Source organism: Kogia breviceps, chromosome 3 (assembly GCF_026419965.1).
Source record: "Kogia breviceps isolate mKogBre1 chromosome 3, mKogBre1 haplotype 1, whole genome shotgun sequence".
Taxonomy (NCBI): Eukaryota; Metazoa; Chordata; class Mammalia; order Artiodactyla; family Physeteridae; genus Kogia; species Kogia breviceps.
The window spans coordinates 84,145,450-84,171,718 of NC_081312.1; the positions used below are offsets into that span (position 1 = coordinate 84,145,450).

The following is a 26,269-nucleotide window of genomic DNA, read 5'->3' on the forward strand; positions in this document are numbered from 1 at the left end:
AATATTATATGCCTTCATATATTGTTGTAAGAACCTTAAAACAATATTTCCATTTCCCCACTCTCATCCTTTGTGCTATTGTTGCCAATATTTTTCTACATATGTTATTAACTTCATAGTACATTGTAAGTATTTTGCTTTTAATTAGTTATCTTTTAAAGAGGTTTTAAAATAAGGGAGGAATGGGGGGCTTCCCTGGTGGCGCAGTGGTTGAGAGTCCACCTGCTGATACAGGGGACATGGGTTCGTGCCCCGGTCCGGGAGGATCCCACGTGCTGTGGAGCAGCTGGGCCCGTGAGCCATGGCCGCTGAGCCTGCGCGTCCAGAGCCTGTGCTCCGCAACGGGAGAGGCCACAGTGGTGAGAGGCCCATGTACCGCAAAAAAAAAAAAAGGGGGGGGGGAGGAATGTCCTTTATATTTACCATTTCTAGAACTGTTTATTCTTTTGTGTTCATCCAGATATCATTCTGATTTCATTTTCTTTATGCCTGAAGAATTTCCTAATATTTCTGATTAGTGCTGGTAATGAATTCTCTCAACTGTTACTGGTCTGAGAAAGTCTTCATTTTACCTTCATTTTTGAGAGGTAATTTTTCTGTGTATAGAATTCACAATTTACATTTTTTTCATTTTGTAGTTTGAACACAGGTTTTATTGTTTTCTAACCTGACAGTTTCTGTTTAAAAGTCTGCTTTGATCCTCCGTATATAATGTTTCTTTTTATTTTTTGGCACCTTTTTAAGATTTTCTTTTGTCACTGGTTTACTGCAATTTGAATATGACGTGCCTCAGTGTGATACTCTTTATGTTCTATTACTTGGTATTAGAACTGTAGATTTGAACTGTAGATTTATAGTTTTCATCAAATTTGGAAATTTTTCAGACATTATTTCTTCAAATATTGTTCTGTCCCTTTTCCTTCTGGGACTCTGATTACAGTATGTTAATCATTTGCTCTTGCCCCACACCTCATTGAGGCTCTGTTTTTGGTGGGTTTTGTTGGTTTTTTCTCACTCTCTATGCTTTATTCTGGATCATTCACTTATGTTTTCTGCAATATCTTATCTGCTATTAATCCCATACAGTACATTTCTTATTTCAGATATTGTAGTTTTTTCATCTGTACAAGTTACATTTGTCTTTTTTTTTTAATGTCTTCCATTTCTCTCCTCATCATGGTTCTTGTTTCCTTTATATTCTTTATAAGATTTATAATAGTCATTTTTAATTCCATCATCTTGACATTTCTGGTCTGTCTATTGATGTTTCTCCTGGTTATGAGTTGTATTTTCCTTCTACTTTGTATGCCCAGTAATTTTTGGTTGGTTGTTGGGCATTATGAATTTTATATTTTTTGGTGCTGGATTTTCTGTAAATACTGTTGGACTCTGTTCTGGGATGTAGTTAAGATCCTTGGATTCTGTTTGACCCTTTCTAGGCTTGACTTTAAGTTTTGTTAGGGCAGGGCCCTGGCAGCCTTTAGTCTAGGTCTCATTTAGCCCCACTCCAAAGGCAGTGCCCTTTGGAGGATTCTGCCTGAGGCCCCATTGTCATGAGGTCTCTCTACTCTGGTAAGAACAAGAACTATTCCTGGCCCTGTGGATTTCAGAAATTATTATGCCTACTCATGTCTGCTGGTTGTTTCCCCAGCCTTAGATAGTTACCTCTCACCCATGCACAGATCACTTCTGTTTCAAAGATGTGAGTGGACTTCTCTGCAGAGCTTCAGAAATCTTTCTTTCTCTGTGTGTAGCTCCCTCCTCTTCAGTCCTCTGCCCCACAGTTTCTAGCCATCGTGGCCTCCCTAAACTACAGTCTCCCCAGCTCGGCAAGACTCCTAGCCTCTGTTCAGCTTCCTCCTCCCTGCCCTGCCATCTGCAGACTTCCTCAACACGGTAATCTGGGGCACTTGTAGACTCACTTTGTTTGTTTCCCTCCTCTCGGGATAACAGTCCTCCACTGGTTGTTGTCCAATGTCTGAAAAACATTGTTTATATATTTTGTCTGGTTTTCTAGTTGTTTAAGGCAGAAAGGCAGTTGTTACAGTAGTTACTTCTTCATGGGAAGATTTGTAAGTCCCCACTACTAGTCTGCTTGTTAGTCACAAAATCATAAATGACCCTAAGTCCTACCGATCAAGCCCCTTCCAGAGCAGTGATTGTTCCTGTAATATTACCAAAAGATGATCGTCTAGCCTCTTGCTTGCTAATTCCAGCATCGTAACCCACTGCTATAATGATTAGCAAATTTTTAAAATTTGAATCAGAATCTCCTTCCCCAAATTTACATTCACTGGTCCTAGTTCTGCCCTCCAGAATGGTCAAAATAACAAGTCTAATTCTTCCTCCTTCTCTTACTACCATCACATAAATTTTAGGAGACCACTGCCATGCCAAAGTGTCCTCTTTTCTGGTTTAAACATTCCAGTTACTTAAGCCATTCCTCATAATGTGATTTCCAAATCCTTGACCCTCCTAGTTAACCTCCTCTAGATACACTTAACTTTGTCAATGTCTGTCCTTAAATGCGATACTAGAATTCCTCAGAGTGCTCTGAGCATGTTCTGACTAAATGAGGAGGGTCTGTTACCTCCCTCAATCGAGATAACATATTTCTCCTAATACAGCCTACAAGTGAACTAACTTTAGCAACCATGCAGTTCTTTTGGCTCATCCTGAATCAACTAAAACCCACTGGCCTTTTCACAGTCCAAACCATGTCTGACCAGCCTTCTACAATGAGGCTTGATGACAGGACTTCATATTTATCACTGTTAAATGTGATGTTGTTCATTTAAGTACATTGTTCCAGCCCATCCAGCTCTTTTGACTCTTCTGCCTCTGTTAGTGGTGGGTCAATAGCATCATCTTCATATTTGAAGAGCAAGACATCATTTCATTCACCCACTTAGCAAGTGCATTATTAAGCATTCACAGTGTAGGAGGGATTGAATTTAGGGCCACGATGGATGCAGGGACATTTAAGCCACAGGTCCTGCTGTCAAGGCTCCTGTAATCCAGCAGGGAACAGAAGTCATTCATGCACGATTGTGAGCTCGAAAATGCTCAATGCCATGAGAGTCCAACAAGAAAGTTCTCTGAGGTTTTCATCAGCCTGAGAGGTTACTACAGAGGTAGCAGGGAAGTCTTCAGAATGGAGGTGGGATTAATGCTGGACCCTCGTGGATGGGCAGGATATAGGTACGTGCTAAAAAGGCCTTTTAAGCAAAGGAATAGCAATGGTAATGTAGTTCTTTCAGTAGAATTGTCCCAAAGATAGAGGCAGGCCAGCAGAGAACTCTTCTGGTATTACCCTGATTAGTCCATTTTGGGTGAAGCAGGATTGTGGAGAAGGGCACTTCAGCAGGAGAGAACGGTTCTAGCTAGATCAAGGAGAGCCAGAATGCCCAACCAAGGAATTTGGACTTGATTTAGCAGTTAGGGGGGAGCCAGTGTATGTTTTTGGACAGAAGGGGACATCGGGGTGTATATGAGAAAAATTCATCTGCAGGGATATGTAGCATGGAATGGAGTAAGGGAGAATTGGAGATGGGGTAGCTGAGGGCAGAATATCAGGCTATCCCAAGCCAAGGCAGAGTGTTGGCCATGGGAGTGAAGATGAAAAGATAGGCACTGTAAAAGTGGGATGACTGGACTAGGGTTTGGAAAGGAGGGGGCAAGGAGTTGTAGAAACCTTGGTGACTGACCTGAGGATGTTTAAGAGGGAAAATATGTGAAAGAATCAAATGAAATAGGAGCTGGTTCGTCTTGGCCTTTTTTTTTTTTTTTTAATTCTGTCATCTATAATAAGCTATTCTGATCTAGACCAGGGTTTCTCAGCAGCCACATTTTGACATTTGGAGCTAGATACTTCTTTGTGGGGCTGCTGTCTTGTGCGTTGTAGGATGTTTAGCAGCATCCCTAGCGTCTACCCACTAGATGCCAGTAGCGCCCCCCTCAGCTGTCACAACCACAGGTGTCTCTAATCATTGCTAGATGTCCTGTGGCGAGCAAAATCACCCCTGGTTAAGAGCCATCAACCTAAACTGTTGACTTAGTAGACTTACTACAGTACTCTTCAGCCTGTTGGCTTCAGAAATGATGGATCTGTTTCATTCTTTTTAAGGTTAAGTCTTTTGAGAAGGAAAGGCAAACAGAGAAACGTGTGCTGGAGTCTGATCTCGTGGACCATGTTGTGCAGAAACTGAGGACTAAAGTCAGTGATGAGAGGACTATCAGGTAACTTAGTAAACAAAAGCCCAGAAAAACAGCTGCAACTGCCTATCTAGAATTACCATACATTTATTTTAAAAGTCAGTTTGATCCTTTTGGGAAATAAAGATGGGTCAGGATAACTTTTATTGAACCATTCTATTGCTTCTGAATAACTCAGCAGTTTAAGTATATGACCCCCTATGTAAGACTACTCATAACTGACTTTCAACGTTTGTCCTTCATAACATGTCAAAAAAAATTTTATCATTTTGAAAAGCCTAAGGAACCAAAATCTATCTGCCATTATCTTATTTGGTCTGTTAATCAGTGAATTTCAGTAGTGTTTTGTCAGTGGTTTTGAAAGATCTAATACTCTGGGAAATTATAATATTCTAGGAAAAGATCTCACATACTCATCATAGGAATGCAAATTGGTTCAACTCTCTGGATAGGAATTTAACAAAGTTAAAAGCCTAAAAACTAAAACTTTAAAAAAAAAATTGACCCAGCAATTCCACTTTAGGAATTTATAGTAAAATTATTCCATAGGGATATGTACAAAGATGTCTATCAAGGCACTGTTTATAATAGCAGTTCTCAAACTTTTTGGTTTCAGAACCCCTTTATACCCTTAAATTATTTGAGGACCCCAAAGAACTTTATGTGGATTATATCTATCAATAATTTCTATGTTAGAAATTAAAATGTAAACATTTTAAAAATACTTATTTTAAATAACTCATTACATGCAAACCTACATAACATTTTTTAGTGGAAAATAACTATTTTCCAAAAACAAAATAAATGTAGTAAGAAAGAGTGGCATTGTTTCACATTTTTGCAGATATTGTTAATGCATTGTTTTACATTTTTGTAATCTCTAATGCTTTAGTAGAAGAAACTATATTGTCTGTTTCTGCATTCAGTCTGTTGTGATATCACACATCCTGTAGTCTCTGGAAAAGTCCACCACACATTAATGAGAGGATAAGAATAAAAAGGATAGTTAACATTTTAGGATTGTTGCGAAAATAATTTTGACGTTGCAGATACCCTGTGAAAGGATCTCAGGGCCTTCCAGGGGTCTCTGGACCACACTTTGAGAATCTCACTTATAGTATCACAGTATTATAGAAGACTGTTCTAATTACAGTAAATATAGTGAAATACTGTGCAGCCTTTAAAAATGATTATTATGGTAAAGCTGAGTTTATTACAAGGAAGGGTGTCCACAAATAAGATGTATGATATGATCCCATTTTTGTTTCAACCAAAATATATAGCCCATACATAGAAGAATGTGTGGAATGATGGACCAAATTTTTAAATTATAGTTATTTCTGATTAGTGGGATTACAAGGGATGTTAATTTCCCTTAAGCTTTACTATATATTTGTTAACTCCTGTATTTATGCTCATAATCAGAAAATACAGTACTCTACTTTTTTTGGCTTATATCCGTGATTCTCAACCAGCAGGAGTTTTGCCCCTCAGAGGACATTTGGCCATGTTTGGAGACAGCATTTTTGGTTGTTAAACGGGAGGTGCTACTGGTATCTAGCAGGGACCAGGGATGCTGTTAAACATCCTGCAGTGCAGAGGACTGACCCCCCACCCCCACCCCAACAAAGAGTTACCTGGCCCAAAATGTCAGTAGTGCCAAGACAGAAAAAACCTGGCTTATATAAAATAAATGTTCCTGCTTGTTTGCTTCTCTGTCCCCAGCCCCTGACCCTGCCCATATGCACCTAGCTTGACTACATTCACCATCAGGCTTTTTCTAAGAGAATATAATGTTGTTGAAGTCAATAGGTATTAGGATTAAGAATCCAAATCAAAGGCAGAGGTTTAGAAGGAAAAACAAAAAATAGTCAACTAATTAATAGTGACTATTAGTAATAGTACAGGCAAACATCATTAAGACACTTAACAGGCCAGATGGGATTTAGTTTTAGCAGGGAAAGGTTTAAAATCTTTCCTCCATGTGAATGTTTATTTCCCTGTTTTCCCAAGATAGAGTGCTATTATGTCTCTCAAAGGCTATAAATTAATTCAGTCTTTGAAAGAACATCCATTCAACAGCTTTTGAAAGAATCTCATTTACTAAATGTTCTCCTGTGGGTGATCACCAAGGTTGCTGCCATAATGAAGGCGGGGCATTGCTAATGTTTCCTTGTATTGTGAGGGGAGCAGAAAGAACACCCATTATATTTCATTGAAATTAGCTTCTTATGTTGAGCCAGTACTTCACACCCAGCTGAATAAATCAGAATGTTGTCTCTAGAATGTTAATTTGAAGTGACAGCCTTGATAATTTTTATTTGCTCTTAACCAAAAGCATAATTAAGTGCAAGTTTTTTTGTTTTTGTTTTTCCTCCACTAATAACCAATATTTATTAATTTTTTTTATATTTAATAGAAAAAAGCCTCCCTCTAAGTATAGCTCACTGTAAATTATCTGTGTTGTTTTGTCTTAATGACTGTTTATTCTGATTGTTTTTGTTTGCTTGTTTTTAGAGAAGCTTCCGATAATCTTGCAGTACAAAATCTGAAGGGGTCATTTTCTAATGCTTCAGGTATAATTACTAATTGTAACCTAAACATAATGCTTTTGTGTGTGTGTGTGTGTGTGTGTGTGTGTGTGTGCGCGCGCATGCGTTTGCTCTAAATACTTATGACTGTGGCTAACTCACTGCATCAGAAATATACTCTTAAAGTAACATATACACAGTTAGTTATACCAAATGGAATTTATCCGTTTGAAACCCACATTCTAGAAAATGATAAAACCACTGGGAGTTTGGTGACTCTTTTGGTCCTGATATATCTCTTATTTTTACAAGTGGTTTAATCTTGCTTTGATTCAGTTTATTTTATAGGTCAAATGTAGATACATTTTCCCCATATGGAAGATTGAAGAAAAGCATTTTGAAATGCCTTGGAGAAAGACACTATATACATTTGTTTTCATGAAAGCCAAGAGGGAACAGTGGTGATAGTTACGCCTTTAGTGTCACCAGATCTGTCAACCTGACTGAAAAAGAAATGTCTCAGTGAAGTCCACGAGAAGACATACTTGGCTTTTAACAGAATTGGGTCTTCTGGGTCCATTTCTGTTAGCAGACTTTGTGCTACCATCAGATTTCAAATGCTTTGAGGAATTTAAAGAAGTATTAGAGTTTGGGAAATACTGTTTGATTTTTTTTCTTAGGATCATGAGGTTTGGCTCATACTGCCTCTCTCTATGCCTTTGTCACCTCCCACCTGAGGAGAGAAGGCTGGTGATCTTGACAGAAGTGTCAGAACTGCTGGGGGTTGGGTGGGGTTCTGGGCTCCTTCTGGTCAAGCACAGGCAGTTGCAGAGATAGAACAGAAAGCTCAGACACAATCCAGTCCATAGAATCACTCTCGAGTGGATTCTAATCATCTCCGCCATCTCTGTGGTGTGTTATAGAAAGTGGGACCAGATGAGGCCATAACAGCTAAAACTGTCTGTTTCAGGTTTGTTTGAAATCCATGGAGCAACAGTTTTTCCCATTGTGAGCGTGGTAGCCCCAGAGAAGCTGTCAGCCAGCACTAGGAGGCGGTATGAAACTCAGGTATATGGTCAGTTTCCTTGGCTTTCTAATGTGAGCTACAAAGGAGGAAGAGAACAGGAGAGGAAAAGAGTTTCCTGGAAATGTTTTTCTTTCCACTTCCTGAACTTGGTGACTTCTGAAAAGTCCATCAACACAGAGCATCTCTGGTGCCAGGATTCTGCCCCATTTGTCCTCCAAAGAGGCGTCAGTGTACACTGTGGGCACCTAGATGCAGCTGTTGTCAGAATTACTGGATCCAAACAAAAACTTTGTGATCCAGCTCTAATAACAGATGGGGTTTGTTTGGTTTTGTTGTAAATAACAAAGCAGAAGAGATCTACCCCGAGACTTGGGCCAGGTTTCTCACTACATACATGTTTTTGATATCTGCTATTTGCCTGATTCTGTGCTAAGTGCCAGGTAAAATAGAAAAGACCTGACAGGGCCCCAGTCCTTGAAGAGTTTATAACCTCTGAAGCATATGCATTATATAGTTGGAAAACAGAAGGAAATCAGTAATAGGATGCTGAATTAATAAGTACACTGAATGAGTGTTAGAGTGTGCTACAGACATGGGGGAGAGACAAAGATCAGTGTTTGCATGGATGATCAAGAAAGGCTTCGTGGAGGTGATCCCTGAAGGATTTAAATAGGCAGGGAGGGAAGATGAGGGTGTTCCAAATGGGAGGGACAGTGGGAAGGGAAGTGCAGGACAAGGCTAATGAGCACAGGTAGGACACTGGCCTCATTTGGGAAGAAGGTATGAAGAGAGCAGTCATTATTTAGGAATGTAATTAGATTGAAATACAAAAGATCGAGTTACCTCATTTTGTTAGCTTTTCTGGCTGTTTCTCAGGATGTTGGGTAGAAACTTGTTTTTCATATCTTTCTACCATATTTCAGTTCCATGTTCTCATTGCTGTCATTGTCCCCTTTTTCTAAATTTAGCTTAATACTAAAATCTCCCTGCTTCCACATGCACTATTTGAGTACTGAGCTTTTATTAGGTTCATTTCAAAATTATAAAGAAATAAGCATCTAGGTGGATTAGTAAACAAATGATCAAGAAAGGCTATAAAAATCTCATTTCCCCTGAGATTATAATAGGCTGGACACTCATCTTCCTGAGGTGGATTAAGAGCAAGTCCTTATATAATATTTGGGATCCCTTCTAGGCTTTGGTTTGTCACCTGTGATTGTTTCCTAGAATAAGAAATGAAATGGCAAGAAAGATGGCTTGGTTTGACAGGTTCTGAATTCTAACATGCTTTCTTCTTCTTAGGTACAAACCCGACTTCAGACCTCCCTTGCTAACTTGCATCAGAAAAGCAGTGAAATTGAAATTTTGGCTGTAAGTCACTTTCTTTAACTTTTTGAGGATGGCTTTTGTCCATACTGTCAAAGTAGTTTCCTCAGTGGTCAGGGCTTTTTTTTTTGCTCAGTTAGCAGCTTTGGGATGAAGGCCCGTTTCTCCTAGTTTCTTCCTCTGAAAGATTGGGGGGAAGGAGACTGAACACGAAAATCATCATTTTTCTAAATGTTTCAGGCCTTTGCAGATAGCAATGTCAAACCTCTGGGGTGTGATGTGTGGGGCCTGGGAGTATTAGTTCACCAGTGCTGAGATTGCATCACTGTCCAGTTCAGTAAGCACGGGAGCATCCCATTCATGTTGCTCCATACAAAGTGACACCATAGGCACAAGTCAGTATGTGCTGCCTAGGTTCCCTGACATGATGTACATTTTTGTGTATAAACAGGTGGATCTACCCAAAGAAACAATCTTACAGTTTCTATCATTAGAGGTAAGCAAGATGAACTCTTCTGCATTACGGCCTTTAAAATCCCGAAGCTGTTGATTTGCCAAAAGAAAGTTGAAAATGGCATTATTTTCTTAGTGATATTAGGTATTTTCCTGGCAGTTCCAGGAATCTGGTAACATTGTTCCTTTTATGTGACATATGTATTACTAAATCAAATTTTGAGGGGATCACACTTTTCTAGTGACTTTGTTTTTAATTTCAGAGGTGATTTTAACAAACACGTAGTGCTTTTACTGTGTGTCAGGCTGTGGCAGGCCTTGTTCTAAGCACTTTACAAATATTAACTCATTTAATCACAACAACCCCAAGGGATACGTATGTTACCTTCTTACAGATCCCCATTTTACAGATAAATGGAATCATTTTACGTTTTATGGAGAATGGGAGGCAGACAGGTTAGATATCTTACTCAAATTCACCTAAGTAGGAAGTTGCAGAGCCAGCATATGAACTTAGGCAGACTAGTGAAATCTATGTTCTTACCCACTATACTATGCCGCTTCTGCAAACCTTCATTCCAACTAGGGAAGCTCATTTGCAGAACTAGAACTACATGGAAGATCTTTTCGTAAAAATTAAATTTAGGTCCTTTTTCATATGCTTTTTTTTATATATAACAGGTACATACCCTTATTATCGAATAGCCTAATTGAACTTTAAAAAAATGTAAATACTTACCTTTGCTATAAGTATGTTCAACTGTAAGAATAACTACAGGTGATTTTTGCAACGTCATACCAAAGAATGTTTTTGTCTATCCAGAGTAGTTTAGTCACAGATTAAGTTAGATGAAAAATGAACTTTGCCCCAGAGCTAACATCTCATACTACATTTTGGTTTTTTTTTTAAAGGTTATTCTCCATTTATATAAAATATTGGCTATATTCCCTGTGCTGTACAATATATCCTTGTAGCTTCTTTTATAAGCTGACTTCCCCCTTCCCTGTTTCCCCTCCCCACTAGTATTCTGTTGTCTGGTAAATAAGCATATACTGGGAATTTACTGCTTTATGAGCCACTCAAATGGGTATATATCAGAGGTGGTATCTCCATTTCACAGAAAGTCAACAGTTGGCAGAAATAACTGGCATAAAGTCACATGAGCACACTGGGGCTGCAGCACTGTTAGTCAGGATCTAGTAAACTGGTCTTGTAAAGAAACTCGATGCTTCAAAGGAAGAACCCTAGAAGTCTCCCCAATTAGTTCTCTCTCCCTGTAACTGATCTTTTCAGTATACTTAAAGGGGGGAATGGCATTGACATTTCATCAGAGACCCAGAAAAAAAGTTTTAATAAACCCTAGTATCTGTTGTTAAGTCTTATCTGTTTTTTTCCTAGTGGGATGCTGATGAACAGGCATTTAACACAACTGTGAAGCAGCTGCTGTCACGCCTGCCAAAGCAAAGATACCTCAAATTAGTCTGTGATGAAATTTATAACATCAAAGTAGAAAAAAAGTAAGTCATCACTTAGGCATTGTAGGCTTCAACATGGGTTAAAACTCAAAGAGGGTTTTTTTGGTTTCTGAGGTGTTTTTCCAAGGAGGGGTTTTTAAGTGACAAATATCTTATTGTCATGTTGACGTTAGATGGCTAATAAGTTGCTACATTAGAACTGCAACTGGTAATCAGGACCGTGAATCACAGTCATGATCTTGTCAATAACAAAACGCAGTGGTCCCAGTAGTACCTATCCCAGTTATAATTTTTTCAAATGCTTTTTCTGCACCAGTTATAATTTTTAATCACCCAGGTAACTCCTAGAAACATTTAAATGAACGAAAACAAGTGTGACTACTTTGTTTTATGTCCCCTTGCCAGTTGTTCATGTTATCATCCACTTAAAAGGAAACAACAAAGCCTGTGAGGTGAATGGTGGGCTCCTTGTGTAGACCCTTATACTGTGGACCCTTGCCAGTCACAGCTTCTCTAAAACTTATGTAATGTTTTTAGTGACTGGCCTTCCATATTGTTGTTGATTACACAAAACTCCTACAGTTGAGTGTTCTAAAAATAATTTATCAACTCTGTTCTCTACCATTATTATACTGATCCTGTCTTCTCCCTTCTTTTGCAGGGTGTCTGTGCTGTTCCTGTATAGCTACAGAGATGACTACTACAGAATCTTATTTTAATCCTACAGAACGATCACTACATTGTTCAAACAGACAGGAGCTTATACTATAAAATGTTGTACATTCATTGTTTTAAATTAGCTTTACGTTCTAAGAAGCTGTCCTACAGAGTTGAGCTTTGTAGGTTTTTCATGTGTAATATATTATAAATTTATCTTTTGAATATAATAAACGTTTTCATATATCTGTTGCTTTTTAATTGCAAATCTATTAGCACTAAAGGTTTTGTGGAGCTAGAACACAAGAAAACAGCCTTGTTCTTCTCAGCCCTATATACTGAGCACATGAAAATGTCCAAAATAAAGGGCATAAAGAAATCAAATATCATCATTAACTTGGAATCTTTATTCTTGATGATTTTGTAATAGGCTTATCCTTAGTTTGGTTAAGCAAACTCTCATTTGGCTATGAGAACTCATTCAAATTTGTTAAAGGAACAATGATGATAAAATTATATAGCCAAGTTGGGAAAAATACCAATGAAATAACAACTTTTTATAATATTGCCAGGTTTCAATTCCAGTGACTCATAAGACAGGGCCTAAAGCCTATTCATAATCAGTCATTCCAGAATGAGGAGCTATTGCCAAAAACTTTTTATGGGATGGGAAAAGGAATAAAAGATGGTCAGTACTGATAAATAAAAGTTTAATGATACAGTGCTCTTCACAGACGGCTACAGAGACTATAAACTATTATCCAGAAACATACAACCATACAACACAGACCACTTAGCCAGATATAAAATAAACTGGCTTCTTGTAACTACCCTGTAAACACTGCAGCCCTTCTTCCATCCAAAAATGACCCTAATCTCACATGAAAACAGTTATTGTAGGGAAATCAGAAACCCAGCTTTGTGGCCAAAAGTAAAAACCAAAGGAAAAATAGCAATTCAGTGGTTAACTGGTGAAAGCGGGAAATCCGGTACCCTTCACTGTGCTGCTTTGCTCTTCTTACTCTTGCTCTTTTTGTCCCTCTTCTTCAGCCCATCCATGTTAGCTCTCAATAGGTTTGAATAAGCCTAAAAGACAGAGCATGACCTTAGTGGGAAGAGTTGCAAATTGATGGAGCATCTGCTGTGCTTCCATAATGGATTTAGGGTAGCCAAAATCAGAAAGCCTATCTGATAACGCATATAATACCATGGGGATACTTGTATCCTAAGGAAAACACCCTCACGTTATAGCAGCTAGCAGCTTCTGCAACACCCACTAGTGAGCTGCATGTTTATTACTTTTTTTTTTTTTTTTTTTTTGGCGGTACGCGGGCCTCCCACTGTCATGGCCTCTCCCGCTGTGGAGCACAGGCTCATGGCTCATGGGCCCAGCCGCTCCGCGGCATGTGGGATCCTCCCGGACCGGGGCACAAACCCGTGTCCCCTGCATCGGCAGGCGGACTCTCAACCACTAAGCCACCAGGAAAGCCCTTTTTACTTTTTTCAAGCAAACATGGAAAACTACAGGCAACTTCTTGTTCAGCTATACTATACATAGAGCATATCTGAAGCCTAAGACAACAAAATCTAGCTAAAAAAGACAATATCAGCGTTGAAAGAATTCACAGCCTAGCAGCTTTTACTCATAAACTACTGGTAAAACATCACCGGAGAGCAGTGAACCTACATAGCAATCTTAAGCCGGTGTTAATTATTATGCTGACTCTTGCCCTGAGAAAGGAGACACAGAGAACACCAGGCACTCACCATCTGAAACTTATTCACTTCTTTGGAGCTCACCTGGAAAAGAATGGGGAAAAGGTCACCCCTATTATCCACATAGGAATCATCTGCCTCACCCGATAACAACTCAAAAGCCTTGTGAAGACAACATCCTAATCTTTAAAAATATTTCTTTCCAATTGCAGAGGTCATAATACACTAAGAGCTATTTTTCTACTCCACTTTCCTCTGCCTGAGGAACAAGCAAAGTAGCCCTACACTTTGAGAATTGTACCAAGTTGGGAAAGAGGCAGAAGTGGGCTCCTTAAGAAGCTATGCCTCTTGCCTCTGTTGAAATCTCTTACACACATGGCACTGACTTTTTCTCAGGGTTCTGAGAGACGTCAAAGGACTTAATCTTTTGTGCAAGATACTTTTAAATTACTTCCTCCCCATCTTATTTTAAACCTACCATTAATTCAGGCCCATTTAAGCAAATTGCAAGCTACCACAACAAAAGATATTCTACCTCTGAAGACTCCTTAGTTTTCCGTATTTCATGACCCCCAACTTTATTTTTAAAAGCCACATAAGCTTGCTTTACTGTAGAAGTCTTCTCAAGATAACTGGTAATGGGAGATATCACCTAATTATGGCATACATTCTCATGAATATCCTATGCTGATGTGATTAGAGGGCAGGTCTGGTTCTGCCCCGGCAGAATAAAGAAGTATTCATTTGGAATCCAAGCAGTCTCTTGCTTTGCCATATTCAACCTCCACTTTGAAAGGGAATACTACTAGGACTCTTGACTAAATCATATGCTATCAAATACAAAGCCTAATATAATACATGTTTGGTACGTGAACCACAAAGATAAATGAACAATCAGCTTAAAAGTAAAAGCATCTGATACCAAGAAGCTGTTCACTGAAGGCCCAGCACAGTAAAAGAATAAGGAATCAAATATGCCAACTGCTCCTTAACAATGCTACTCTGAGTAAGGACCAGTATGCTAATTTTATTTCTAACAAGCGTTTGGCTTCTACCTTCTTCGTTTTAATTTTGCTTTTGGGTTTTCTATTACTAAGGTAATAAAAGAAGACCCTGATCCCAAAACAGCTGGGGAGCTACACACCAGGCATTATTTAATAACTTAAAAAAAAAAAAAAACCTGGTTCAGATATACCCCTCAAGTTAAATTCAAGTCTTTAAACTCCAAAATTAGGAGTGTTAGGAATCGAACTCACCACAGTGCTGATCTTCTTTTTCCCATCAGTAGCTCTTAACAGACACTTGTTGTCTGAGGGCTCAAAGCCCTCCACAGAACCCTTCCTTGGAATGGGTTTAGTTCGACCATCATCTGCATGAAAAATACATACCGGTGAACACAGCCACAGATGTGGTTAACAGGTAGATGAAGAGTTAAAAAGTAGGAGAAAGATTCCAAGAGGATACCTAATCCACCTCCACTGATCTAGTTCTGTTAACCACATTACCTGCTATTACAGACGCCTTGCCCACACTTTGGGGACCTACTTGCCACTTCCACGATGGGAACACCGTAATATCAAAGCAGACTAAATCTCACTAATCATGGCGCGGTTTGGGATCCTTGACAAAAATACGAGCCCCGACATGCTTAGGGCCCACTGGAACCGGAACTGACTTAAGTGGCTAAGTGCTGGGGGCCGCACCAGCCACAATCCCCAATACTCTCCGGCCCCTCAGCCCTGAATGTGCCAGTACCAGGTGTAGGAAGGTACGGGAAGGCGGGGACGCGTGGCAGACAAACTCTGCCTGTGGCTCCCAGTCACTGGGCACCCGGGCCGGGGCATCGCTCGGCCTCCCAGCTCCCTTCCGGCCTTCCTGCATCCACAGCTGCTTACACTTCTTCAGGGTGATGAACACGCTGCCCGACAACCGGCACTTCTGGAAGAGCCTGGTCAGCTCCGTCAGGAACTGGAACACAAGAAGCCCGGCCCCGTTAGGCAACTCCAACCCCCCACCCGCCCTCCTCCTCGTCAAGTCCCAGTCCCTCCCGCAGAAGGAGACAGAGGTCCCGAGCTAAGCCCCAAACAGTATCGGTCCCTCAGCCGGCCAGCTCTAGCTATACCTGCTCACTCTCCAGCAGCACCATCCTGGCACTGCTCGCTCCGCTCAGTCAGCATAAACCCCAAGCCGTTGGAGCCGGAAGTTCCCCCCGGGCTGGGCGGGACTTCCGCTATTAGGTTTCAGCTCTCTTCCACCCAATCCCTGCTTCCGCCCTCTGCCCGCCCGCCCCGCCCCGCGCCTGCGCTCTGGGGCACCCCCCTCCAGTCCCGGGAAGGCAACGACCCCGGGGCCCTTGGGGTGTGCACGAGTTCACAGACAAGCAAATAATCTAACCCAAGCAGTGGGAGAGAGTGAGAGAGCACAGGACGGATATGATGGAAACCTATAGTTGTGTATATTCAGCTGTACTGTTGTTCCGCGCTTCAGTTTCCTCAGCCTATAATAATAGTATCCACTTCACTGTGTGGTTGTGAAGAGCAAATGAACTTATATTAAACACCTACAACAATGCCTGGCTCATAGAGGGTGCTCGATAACGTTAGCTGTTGTTTTCATTACCATTGTCATTGTAATAAGTTCCCAAGGCGGGAACTCTCCATGAGTTCCCTCTGAACTCTCCCTCTTCTCTGACCAGGCTGGGTGGCCCCAGCTCTAGCAAGAGGGCCTGGAGCCATGTCTCAGTTTCACCTCTGGGTTCAGTCTGGAGACCTGGGGTGTAGGCCCTGCTCTGCCAGTAGCCAACTTGAACCCTAGGTCTTGGAAAAGTCAAGCATGAAATCATGCAATGGGTTTTCACTGAGGGTCTCTTAGCCTATGCCAGGCAGTGTTGTAGGAGAGGGGGCTACAGCAGGATACAAGTTTCTGGTTTCCTAAAACTTGGGTTAAAGGAGTAGAGAGGAAATAAACAGTAAACTAGTAAGTATAGCTTCAGATAAAGAGTGCTGTGCGGACAACTAAACAGGATGATACAAATGAGAGTGACAGGGGCACTACTTTAGGTTAGGGTCAGGGAAATCCCTCTAAAGAGGAGAACTTTGAGCTGAAAGCTAAAGGGATTAGTCATTCAAAAATCTGGGGACAGGGCTTCCCTGGTGGCGCAGTGGTTGAGAGTCCGCCTGCCGATACAGGGAACGAGGGTTCGTGCCCCTGTTCGGGAAGATCCCACATGCTGCGGAGCGGCTGGGCCTGTGAGCCATGGCCGCTGAGCCTGCGCGTCCGGAGCCTGTGCTCCGTAAAGGGAGAGGCCACAGCAGTGACAGGCCTGCATACAGCAAAAAAAAAAAAAAAAAAAAAAAATCTGGGGACAGAGTGTTCCAGACACAGGGAATGGCTAGAACAAGGGCCCCAATGGGGAAACAAGTTGCCCCATGTCCACAAGGCTTGGGGGGTGGGGTGGAGGCGGCATGTGGAAGGAGGGGTGAAGGAGTATGGAGAGGTATCCACTGACCAGCTCATATAGGGCCGATGGCCCTGGTAAATTTGGATTTTGTTCCAAATACAAAGAAAAGCTTCTTGGTAAGGAAGTTTTAAATGGAACGGTGACAATCCAATTTAGCTTTTTTGAAGATCCTCAGGCTGTGGTGTAGATAAAGCATTGTAGAGACAAGGCAGGAAATGGGGAGACCAATTAGAGGGTTGTATTAGCTTCCTATTGCTGCTGTAACAAATCTGCACAAACTTAGTGGCTTAAAACAGCATGAATTTATTCTTTTACAGGTTTGGAGGTCAGAAGTCTAAAATCAATGTGTCTGCAGGGCTGCATTCCATCTGCAAGCTTCAGGGGAAAAATCTGTTTCCTTGCCCTTCTAGAAGCCACCTGCATTCCTTGGCTCATGGCCCCTTCCTCACACCATTGCCACCTCTTGCTTCCATTGTCACATCTCCTACTACTGACTTTGATCCTCCTGCTTCCCTCTCATAAGAAACTTGTGGTTATATTGGACCTTCCTGGATAATCCAGAATAATCTCCCCATCTCAAGATCCTTAATTTAATCACAAAGTCCTTTAAACATGTAAGGTAACATAGTCATAGGTTCCAGGTATTGCAACATAGATATCTTGGTGAAGGGTTGGGGGCTACTGCAGAAGTTATTGCAAAAGTCCAGGTGCTAGCAACATTTCCGATCAGGTTAGTGTATACTTTGAAGGTAGAGTCAACAGGACTTGTACTCAACCGGCTGTGGACGTTAAGAGGAAAAGGGAAATCGGGGATGACTCATAGGTTTTTGAATTTGAGCAATTGGGTGGATGGTGGTGCCATTTACTAAGATAGGAAAGACGTGAGAAGTAAATAGTTTTATAAGAAAGTGAAAAGGGGCTTCCCTGGTGGCGCAGTGGTTGAGAATCCGCCTGCCGATGCAGGAGACACGGGTTCGTGCCCTGGTCCGGGAAGATCCCACATGCCGCGGAGCAACTAAGCCCGTGAGCCATGGCCGCTGAGCCTGTGCGTCCGGAGCCTGTGCTCCGCAACGGGAGAGGCCACAGCAGTGAGGGGCCCGCGTACCGCAAAAAAAAAAAAAAAAAAAGAAAGTGAAAAGAGTTTTTTTGGTCTTGTAATATCTGAGATGCCTATTACATATCCAAGTGGAACTATTAAGTAAGCAAGTGCATATACAAGTTTGGAGCTCAGCGGAGAGGTAGAAGTTATAACTACAAACTGGGGAGTCATCTTCATATGCTCATGGAACTAGCACAGACTGGAATGGTCTGGTGAAAACTCCTCCTATAGGGCTGCCAGCAGAAGACAACCCTGCAATGACTACCACTATGAATAGCCTCTAAAGAGCCCTGGGCCTTGGTCTCACTAGCTCAGAAGTCAGAGTCCTAGTTACAAGCCCCAGACTGACCAATCCTAGACCATATGCTTGAGCCCAAGTCCTGGGGTAGGTGAGGGAGTGACCCTCTGACCCTTTTATATTCCTTGCCTTTCACCAAGACCCACACAATGGAGGATTACAAACAGGTACAGATCCTGGAGAACCAAAAGCCACAAGATAATCTGGGTGCTGGACATTTGGAAGAAAGTGTGAAATCATCAGACTGAACATATTTAAGATGTGTTGTCAGACTGCCAGGGAATGTGAGGGCTCACTTGATATTTATGATCATGAATTTAAGTGAAACCAGTTACAGAGTTGTGTGATCCAAAACTTGCCCTAAATGATGACAGTTGTGCTCTAAGCCTCTATCATTCATTGAACATTGACCAATGTCCTTTAGAGCCATGGGCTTGGCACTGGCGACACCAGGGTGAAGGAAATGGCCCTGTGCTCGAGGAGCACAGAGCCTGGAGGCCATGATTCAACTGGGGCCTTGTCAGGATTAGCCCTCAATGTGGACACATCTCACTGCTCCCCACGGGCTCAGTCACTCCTCAGTTCCACTCAAAAATCAACAGTCATGCCAGCCACCCTGTGTGATACCTCAAGGCCATCCCATGACAGAACAAGCCACTCTAGTAAAAGAAATACACAAGTCTGCCAGTTTTAGCATCACACGTGGTGGCCCAGTACAATTCAACTACTGACAGAAAGTTCTTTGGGCTTTTTCTGTGGGAAGTGATTAAGAGCACCTGTTCTGTAGTTCAATGCGTCTGGGTTCAGATGCCACCTCTGCTACTTATGTGACCTCAGGCAACCTCTCAAAGTCTAAATCTCTTCATCAGCAAAATGGCAATAATAATAGTTCACAGATGTTATAAAGAGTTAATATTTAAGACATGCTTGCTCAAATATGGTAAACATGGATACTTAAATTTAAATTAATTAAAATTAGATAAAAGAAAACATTCAATTCTTTAGTCTCACTAGCCACATTTCAAGGACCCAGTAGCCCCATGTGGCTTGAATAGTGCAGATATAGAGCATTTCCACTAGCACAGATTCTATTGGACAGCATCACATGGATGGCATTGAGGCTGACACGTAATAAATGCTCAATAAAGAGTAATAAACAGGGCTTCCCTCGTGGCGCAGTGGTCGAGAGTCCGCCTGCCGATGCAGGGGACATGGGTTCGTGCCCCGGTCCGGGAAGATCCCACATGCCGCGGAGCAGCCGGGCCCGTGAGCCATGGCCGCTGAGCCTGCGCGTCCAGAGCCTGTGCTCCGCAGCAGGAGAGGCCCGCGTAAAAAAGAGTAACAAACAGTGCTATCATTTATAATAATATATAAATTCCATCATTTGGACACCACCATCTTGATTTCTGCCATTATCCAAATACCACCTGCACTATCAGTTAACACGTTTAAGTTGACTCGTTTTATACTTAAACAAGTTTTTTTAATATAATTATCATAAATGGAAAACCAGTATTTCTGCCATAAATTAAAAATGATAAAAAGAAGTACTATGAAACAAAATAATGTGGCTACATTTTAAAATTTTAGATTTAAAAATTAAAAACAATGAATAAAAGCAAGAAGGAAGTGAATCAATCTATAAAAATATACATCTGAAAATAAATTCCCCGACAAGAAAAAATGGAATTGTTTATGACCAGTCAGGAGTAAAGGTAGCTCAGTGAACAAAGATATTGAAAGTCTCTGTCAATTAGATGTGGTTAAATTCTTTTTTTTTTTTTTTTAATATATTTATTTTTAGCTGTGTTGGGTCTTCGTTGCTGTGCACAGGCTTTCTCTAGCTGTAGTAAGCAGAGGCTACTCTGCTGTGGTGCGCGGGCTTCTCATTGTAGTGGCTTCTCTTGTTGCAGAGCACAGGCTCTATGCCCGCAGGCTGCAGTAGTTGTGGCACGTTGGCTGAGTAGTTGTGGCTCGTGGGCTCAGTAGCACAGGCTCAGTAGTTGCAGCACACAGGCTTAGTTGCTCCGCGGCATGTAGGATCTTCCCGGACCAGGGCTCAAACCCGTGTCCCCTGCATTGGCAGGCGGATTCTTAACCACTGCGCCACCAGGGAAGTCCCCAAGATGTGGTTAAAATTCTAATGTTGTCAAGCACCTGAAATCCTACCTTGATCAGGTTGGTGGCTTTTGGTGCCTGGAGCAGAAGAGTACATGCAGCAGGCAGCTGGATCACTGTCTCCCAGCCACGCAGCCGACACTGCTCCCGGCTCCTTCTCCCTCACCCCAGGAGACCTGGGGAATGGAAAATGGCCCCCAAATCTCCTCCCTCGTCTGGGCCTTCAGCAAAGGTCTGGGCAGAACCAAGGGCAACACAGAGCCCCTCAGCCCACAGCACCGGCATCTACTTAAGCCCAAGTTCAGCGCCACTACCGGAAGGCCTGGGAGAAAAGAACACCCAGTGCTCCTCAGCCGTAGTGGCCCAAGGGCCTGGATGAGTGTCCTGCTTATACCACCCACAGCTCTCGCTCCCAAAAGTTGTGGTCACACGTGTCCACCATTTAGTTTATTAGCTTTTAATTAGAGCTGTAGGGTTTGAAGTAGGATCAAGGGTCTGAGTTATTTACAGCTGCAGCCACTCTAATGCAATCAAGCTATTCAGTACCTGGAACATAGGGTGATGGTTATAAACACAGATGCTGCATCCTAGATGCCTGGGTTCGAACCCCAGGTCTACCTCTCTTTGTCTAAGCAACCAGAGGCAAATTACCTGTTACTCCTGTTAAAGGATAATCTAAAACATTAAAAGGTGAAATCATGACTCTCATACACATATTCAAGATCTATTTACCTTATCATTAATGAGGGAACCAGATAGCTGCTACAAGTCATTCAAAGGAGACTCCAAAGAACAGACACATATATAGACCAGGAATATTGAGATCAACTTGTAAACAGAAGCAAATTGACTTTTCCACAAGAGGAGACTGTTGTCCCTCGAACAAACAGAATTTGAGTATCCATAGACAGGAATCATTGCATTGCCATCAGTTCTGTACAATTTAGAGTTGCAAACAAGCTCAAAGGCAATGAAAGGCTCTAATCAGGTAGCACAGCGGATGTGCTCTAAATACTGCCAAGTTTTCCACTGGAAACACCCACTAATCTTTTTTTGCTTATTCCAAATCGACTTAAATCCTTCTGTGCCTCAATTTCCTTATAAAATGGAGATGTAATCCAAGCGCCTCCCTCACTGTGTCCTGGGAAGGAGGAAATGAGCTAAGGTGTGCATTATTGCACCCTAGTCACTGGACTGCAGTTGGCTGTTCCCCTTTCCTGTTTGTCAAGGTATAATGGATTTATTCTACAGAAGCAGATCATGACAGCAAGCATGGATCAGTGCCCATCTTGTCAGATACTGTGCTGGTTTGACAGTATCCTGTTTCTGAGGGGGACCACACCTCAGGTTCTGACCTGCCTCACCGTAGCCCAGTGCGCTGACTTTAAGATCAGCTAAGGATGAAGGAAGGAGGGAAGGTATCAGCAAAACACAGCATAAAATGGTGTTGGGTGGGTTTGGGTTCAGGGTAAGGCCGGGGAGCCCTCCTGAGTCTTGGGAGGTGGTTAGGTCTGGTGGAGACATCTGAGAGAAGGCAAAGGGAGGTGGCCACACATATCCTAGAAGTGTTCTAGAAGTCTGTGTCCCCAGAGAGAGAGAATAACCTCCTGGTTGCCATGGCAACACATTCCCTGGGCTGAATACAACCAGACGCTTGGAACTACCAGATCCTTTATTCTTTCTGTCAGTCAATCAACAAATGTTCACTGTGTGTCTTCTTGGGAGACGCAAGCCTCCAGGGACTTCTGCCCCTGCCTGTGCCCCCAGGATGTAGTCCTGGATTCAGTGTCCTGGAGAGACAGCACTAGAGCACTGGACTGGGGGTCAAGGGCCCTGGGTTTGCCGCTGGTCCCTTACTTTGTGTGGGACCTTGAGAGAGGCACCTATCTATAGTTTCCTCTGTGTAGTACCCACCTCAAAGGGTTGTTTTCAGGTTTCAATGAGATAATCCATGTAAAGCGCTCACAGTAAGTGTCCGATAGATATATATATTTTTTTTCATCATCATGTTAAGGACTTAGACTAGATTGCCAAAGTCTCTTCCACAAACAAATTTATGAGCTACTGCTTCTCTCCCCCCAGCCCCACCTGAGAGCCCTTAGGGAAATGTCCAGAGCCCATGAGGGCCAGTGGTTAGCACTGGCCTTCCCCTTGCTCGAGGCGAGGTAGGGAAAGTAAGCAGTGCCACTAGGCCCCCCTCCAGACAGGCACCTCAGGAGTGGGAGTGCCCCACAGGGCCCTGCCTGCAGCACACCTTGGGGCCGGCAGGGGACGCCCTGACCTTGTCAGACAAGTGCGGCTGCAGGCAGCCCTAGCCTTCCCAGGTCTTGTCCCCATGACCTTAGACCATAAAAATATCCAAGATTGTTAACATCATTTTTCAGAATCATTTCTGCCGAGGCTAGGAGTTTCTCTGTAATGGACATTATCATTCATTCCATCACTGAGCATGGACTAAATGAGCACCCACTCATGCCGGCACTGTCCTAGGTGCTGGGGTCACGGGAGGTGGACCGAGTTCTGTGTTAGAGGAGAGACTCCTTTTTTCTCAGAGAATACCTGGCTTATATTTACTGAGAAATGACTAGTGCCAGGCTCACTTCTGGTTGCTTTAACTATATTCTCTCTTGAACCCTCCTAGTAGTCTTGTGAGGTGAATGTTGTTTGATGTCCACTTTCTGTCAGAAGACGCTGAGGCACCAAGAGGTGGAAAGATGTGCCTTGGTCACACCCCCAGTAAGAGGTGGAGTGGAGATCTGAACCTGGGCCAACCGCCATGCTGCACTGTCCCTGACCGGGAGGAGAACAGGCAAATGGCGCAGTCTGAGGGCAGCCCAGACAGGAGGCAGGGCTTTCAGATGTCCCAAAAGGTGGTGGGAAAGGGATAGGAGATGGTGAGAAGGGAGGGAAGTCAGAAAAGAGGCCAGCTCTGGGCACAGAAGAAAAACCTGGGGTTCTGCTCTCCACTTGTCATCTTTCCCCTCCTCCCTCCCAAGCCCCTGTCCCCCACCCCACCTCCATCCCCCAACACAGGCAAAATCCTGCCTCCTGCGTTCTCAATTCTTGGACTCTAGGCCTTGGACTCAACACCTTCTGGCTGTGTTTCTGAAGAGAAGTCACTTTTTTAATCCCTATGAGCCTCCATTTCCTCAACTGTAAAAAGGGAATATTCTGCTCACACTGCTTTGGTGGAGTGGTACCTGAGAAAGCACGGCAGAAAGGCCGGGTTTCATTGTTATTTTCCCCTCCTACTCAAGCAGTGTCCTGAGTACAAGCTTTCAGTCCTCCGAAACACCTTCCCCTCCACCCACACCAAACCCCAGTCTCTCACTAACCTCAGCTAGCTGTGCAGAGGCCACCCATCTGGTAGCTAAATCATGCTAATATGTTCATGACAGATGGTTAGATATGTCGCACTCACTCCATTTTTGGAGGCAACTTAGGCAATATTAAACAAAGAAAAGACTCTAATGGTGGGATTTCAGGTGCTGTGGCTCTGGGGAGCTTCCAAGAAATTCCCAGTACCCCATAGACTACACCCCATGGGCACCTTGTCTCCCATCGTCTGGAAGGTCAGCCGTGTGTAGAATTGGGTGACAGCACTCATGAAACACGTGTGAGCTTTAACAGGGTCTCCCCTTCTCATCGATGGTTTCCTTCCTTGCTGAACCTCAGGAAGTAGAGGGCCACCACACCCCAGGCTGTACGAGGAGAAACTGAGACCAAGAAAAGCAGGCGTGGTTATCGCTGAAGTCGTCCCAGGCAGGCTAGAGGTCTGGGGTGTGAAGAACGCTGTCCTCTTCTTGCCTTCCTCCTCCCCTTACGTTTAAGAGTTTAGTGCGTGGGAGAAGGGGTCCCTTTATTCATGATGATTAGGGATCCCAAATGTTTAAATTTCCCGCCTGGAATTGAAGGGCAGGAAATTATGTAGCCAGAGTTTCTGTACAAATTACCCAGGTGTCCTAACTCCCCAAAGTAACAGATGCTCTTCATCTCTTGGCCTCTGTCATCATTCATCCTTGATTGTCCAGGGAAGCCCACTCCATGGCTCTGAGAGACCAGCAGTTGCAGATTTATATGGGGAAACCTACAGAGACATAGTGAACAGACTCCCTGCCAGACCAGAGCCAAGTCCTGGTAATAACGTCAATGAATCACTGACTTCAGTGAGTCATAGTATCAAGCTTCGAGAGGCCTGCAAGATCTTTCTAGCCTGATGCTTTACCTTCTAGTTAGTCACAAGTAAGAAAACTGAGTGAGGCCCAGAGAGGGAAAGTGACTTGCCCAAGGTCACAAAGCTCATAATGGCAGAGTAGAGGCTGGAAACCCTGAGCCCCAGGCCCATGCACTTACCACTGCCCTTCACACCCCTCTGAATGTCCCACATAGCTGTCAGGGAGGCATAGGGCCCTCTCGATTAGCCAAGGGCAGCTCAGGCTGTCTCCTAGCAGGCAGGCTCAGTGTCAAGCTCAAGCCTCCCTCGGGAAAGGAAGAGCCTGGGGCCCATCTTCACACCCCAGGTGCCAGGAATTGAGTTAGAGCCTATAGGAGGTGGCTTCCTGCTTGGCCCTCATCCAAGGCCATTTCACAATGGGGGGAAGAGCGCTGGGCTGAGAGGTTAGTGCTCCCTCGCCCTCTACCCCAGCCCCTCTGAGACCCCCTGGGGACAATGAGCTAGTCCCCAGGGAGATGGAGGCTGGAGAGCCCATACTGGGAGTGTTCTGAGCGGTGCCCTGAGGTGGATAGCGGCCTCCTTGCAGGCGTCCACCACTCTCCCCTTTCCCTGGCCATCTACCTACAAGCGTTCACACTGGGGGAATCCTGTGTAGACGGGAGGTGGTCCACCCAGGCCAGCTCCATAATACTCTCATTATTAGTCAGAGGGGAATCTGAAAGCAAGCTCGGAGAGGGGCAAGGCCTTGGGCAGCTTCCCATAATGAGGCATCATGACTACCGGGCAGAAGATTCCGGACAGGGAAGCCCAAGTTGTTCTTCTCCCCACACGCCCCAGTCTGGGGTGACTGCAGTTCACACAGGAACCAGGACAGAGACGCTGGGACATTCAACGAGGATTTGCTGTGTCCCTACCATAGGGTCAGCTCTGAGCTCAGCTCTGTAAGGGATCTTGTCTGAAATAGGAGGCAGTGGTTAGGGACCCAAATTCTCCTGTCTTTAAGTCTTAAAGAGGAGACAAAACAAACCCAGGTGAAATGTCAAACCACAAAACAAGGCAGTGTGAGGTTGGGGCCCACACGCTCATACTGGACGGTCCAGTACGGCCAATGGCAGGGCAGGGGTGTCACCGTGCACAAGGACGAGGGGACCTGAAGAACAGGGAGAAGTTGGCTTTACGGGGATGGTGGGAAAGTCTTCCCGATGGGGAAGGGGAGGCGAGGCAGGAGTGAACATGCACATTCAGGGGACGGGATCCCGTTTGCACAGAATGAAGCTGGAAGTGTGTCTGGCCCTGGGCCGCTTCCTTCCTCTGAGCTCTCACTCCTTGAACTTGGTCTTCCTCTGTATCCCTGGGAGGTCGCTGGCCTAGGCAGGCAGGTGGTCCCGGTGGAGAGCTAGGCAGGGGCGAGCAGGGTGCCAGGGAGCTCAGCCCCTCAGCCGGAGAGCCGTCTGACAACAGGAAGCAGCTGCAGCAGGTTCCAGGGCTGTGCTGGTGTCTGTCACTCTCCTTCTACCCCGGCTGCAGCCCCTGCAGAACAAACTGTTCTTCAAGAAGCTCTGGGGACAGAGGGCCCACACCTGCTCCCCAGGTCGGTTTGGACAAGCCGGGAGCCCAGCAGAGGCACACCATGGCCCAGCAGCGCCCCCCCCCTCCGCCCCGCATCCCCACCTTGCCTGAGGCAATGTAACACAAAACAAGAGCTTCAGGAGAAAAACA

At 43.8% G+C, this 26,269-nt stretch overlaps 2 protein-coding genes across 8 annotated transcripts in view; one reads left to right on the top strand and one right to left on the bottom strand.

The window, feature by feature from the left end:
* The window catches only part of EIF2AK4 (eukaryotic translation initiation factor 2 alpha kinase 4), a 115,711-nt gene extending 103,781 nt beyond the window's left edge, over positions 1-11,930 (top strand). For 2 of the 6 annotated variants that reach the window (XM_059058993.2, XM_067028952.1), the window contains 7 exons: positions 4,127-4,239; positions 6,733-6,791; positions 7,717-7,814; positions 9,076-9,144; positions 9,551-9,595; positions 10,952-11,070; positions 11,690-11,930. In XM_059058993.2, coding sequence (XP_058914976.1) covers positions 4,127-4,239; positions 6,733-6,791; positions 7,717-7,814; positions 9,076-9,144; positions 9,551-9,595; positions 10,952-11,070; positions 11,690-11,747 — 561 coding nt within the window. In that variant the 3' untranslated portion in view covers positions 11,748-11,930. Of the gene's footprint in view, positions 1-4,126; positions 4,240-6,732; positions 6,792-7,716; positions 7,815-9,075; positions 9,145-9,550; positions 9,596-10,951; positions 11,071-11,689 lie in introns of those variants that run through there. The other 4 variants (XM_067028951.1, XR_010839647.1, XM_067028953.1 and 1 more) reach the window with 4 other exon arrangements.
* A 141-nt stretch (positions 11,931-12,071) lies between these two features.
* SRP14 (signal recognition particle 14) lies at positions 12,072-15,676 on the bottom strand. 2 transcript variants are annotated; one of them, XR_009334852.2, is made up of 5 exons: positions 15,524-15,615; positions 15,157-15,369; positions 14,658-14,770; positions 13,453-13,485; positions 12,072-12,771 (listed from the first exon to the last, which is right to left on the bottom strand). XR_009334852.2 is itself a non-coding variant. In XM_059059025.2 (5 exons), exons 1-5 carry the CDS (start codon positions 15,545-15,547, stop codon positions 12,682-12,684), a joined length of 333 nt encoding a protein of 110 aa, XP_058915008.1. In that variant the 5' UTR covers positions 15,548-15,676; the 3' UTR covers positions 12,072-12,681. The 2 variants fall into 2 exon arrangements, 1 of the variants encoding a protein (XP_058915008.1); XM_059059025.2 differs by having other exon boundaries at positions 15,297-15,369; positions 15,524-15,676.
* Positions 15,677-26,269: the final 10,593 nt, after the last annotated feature.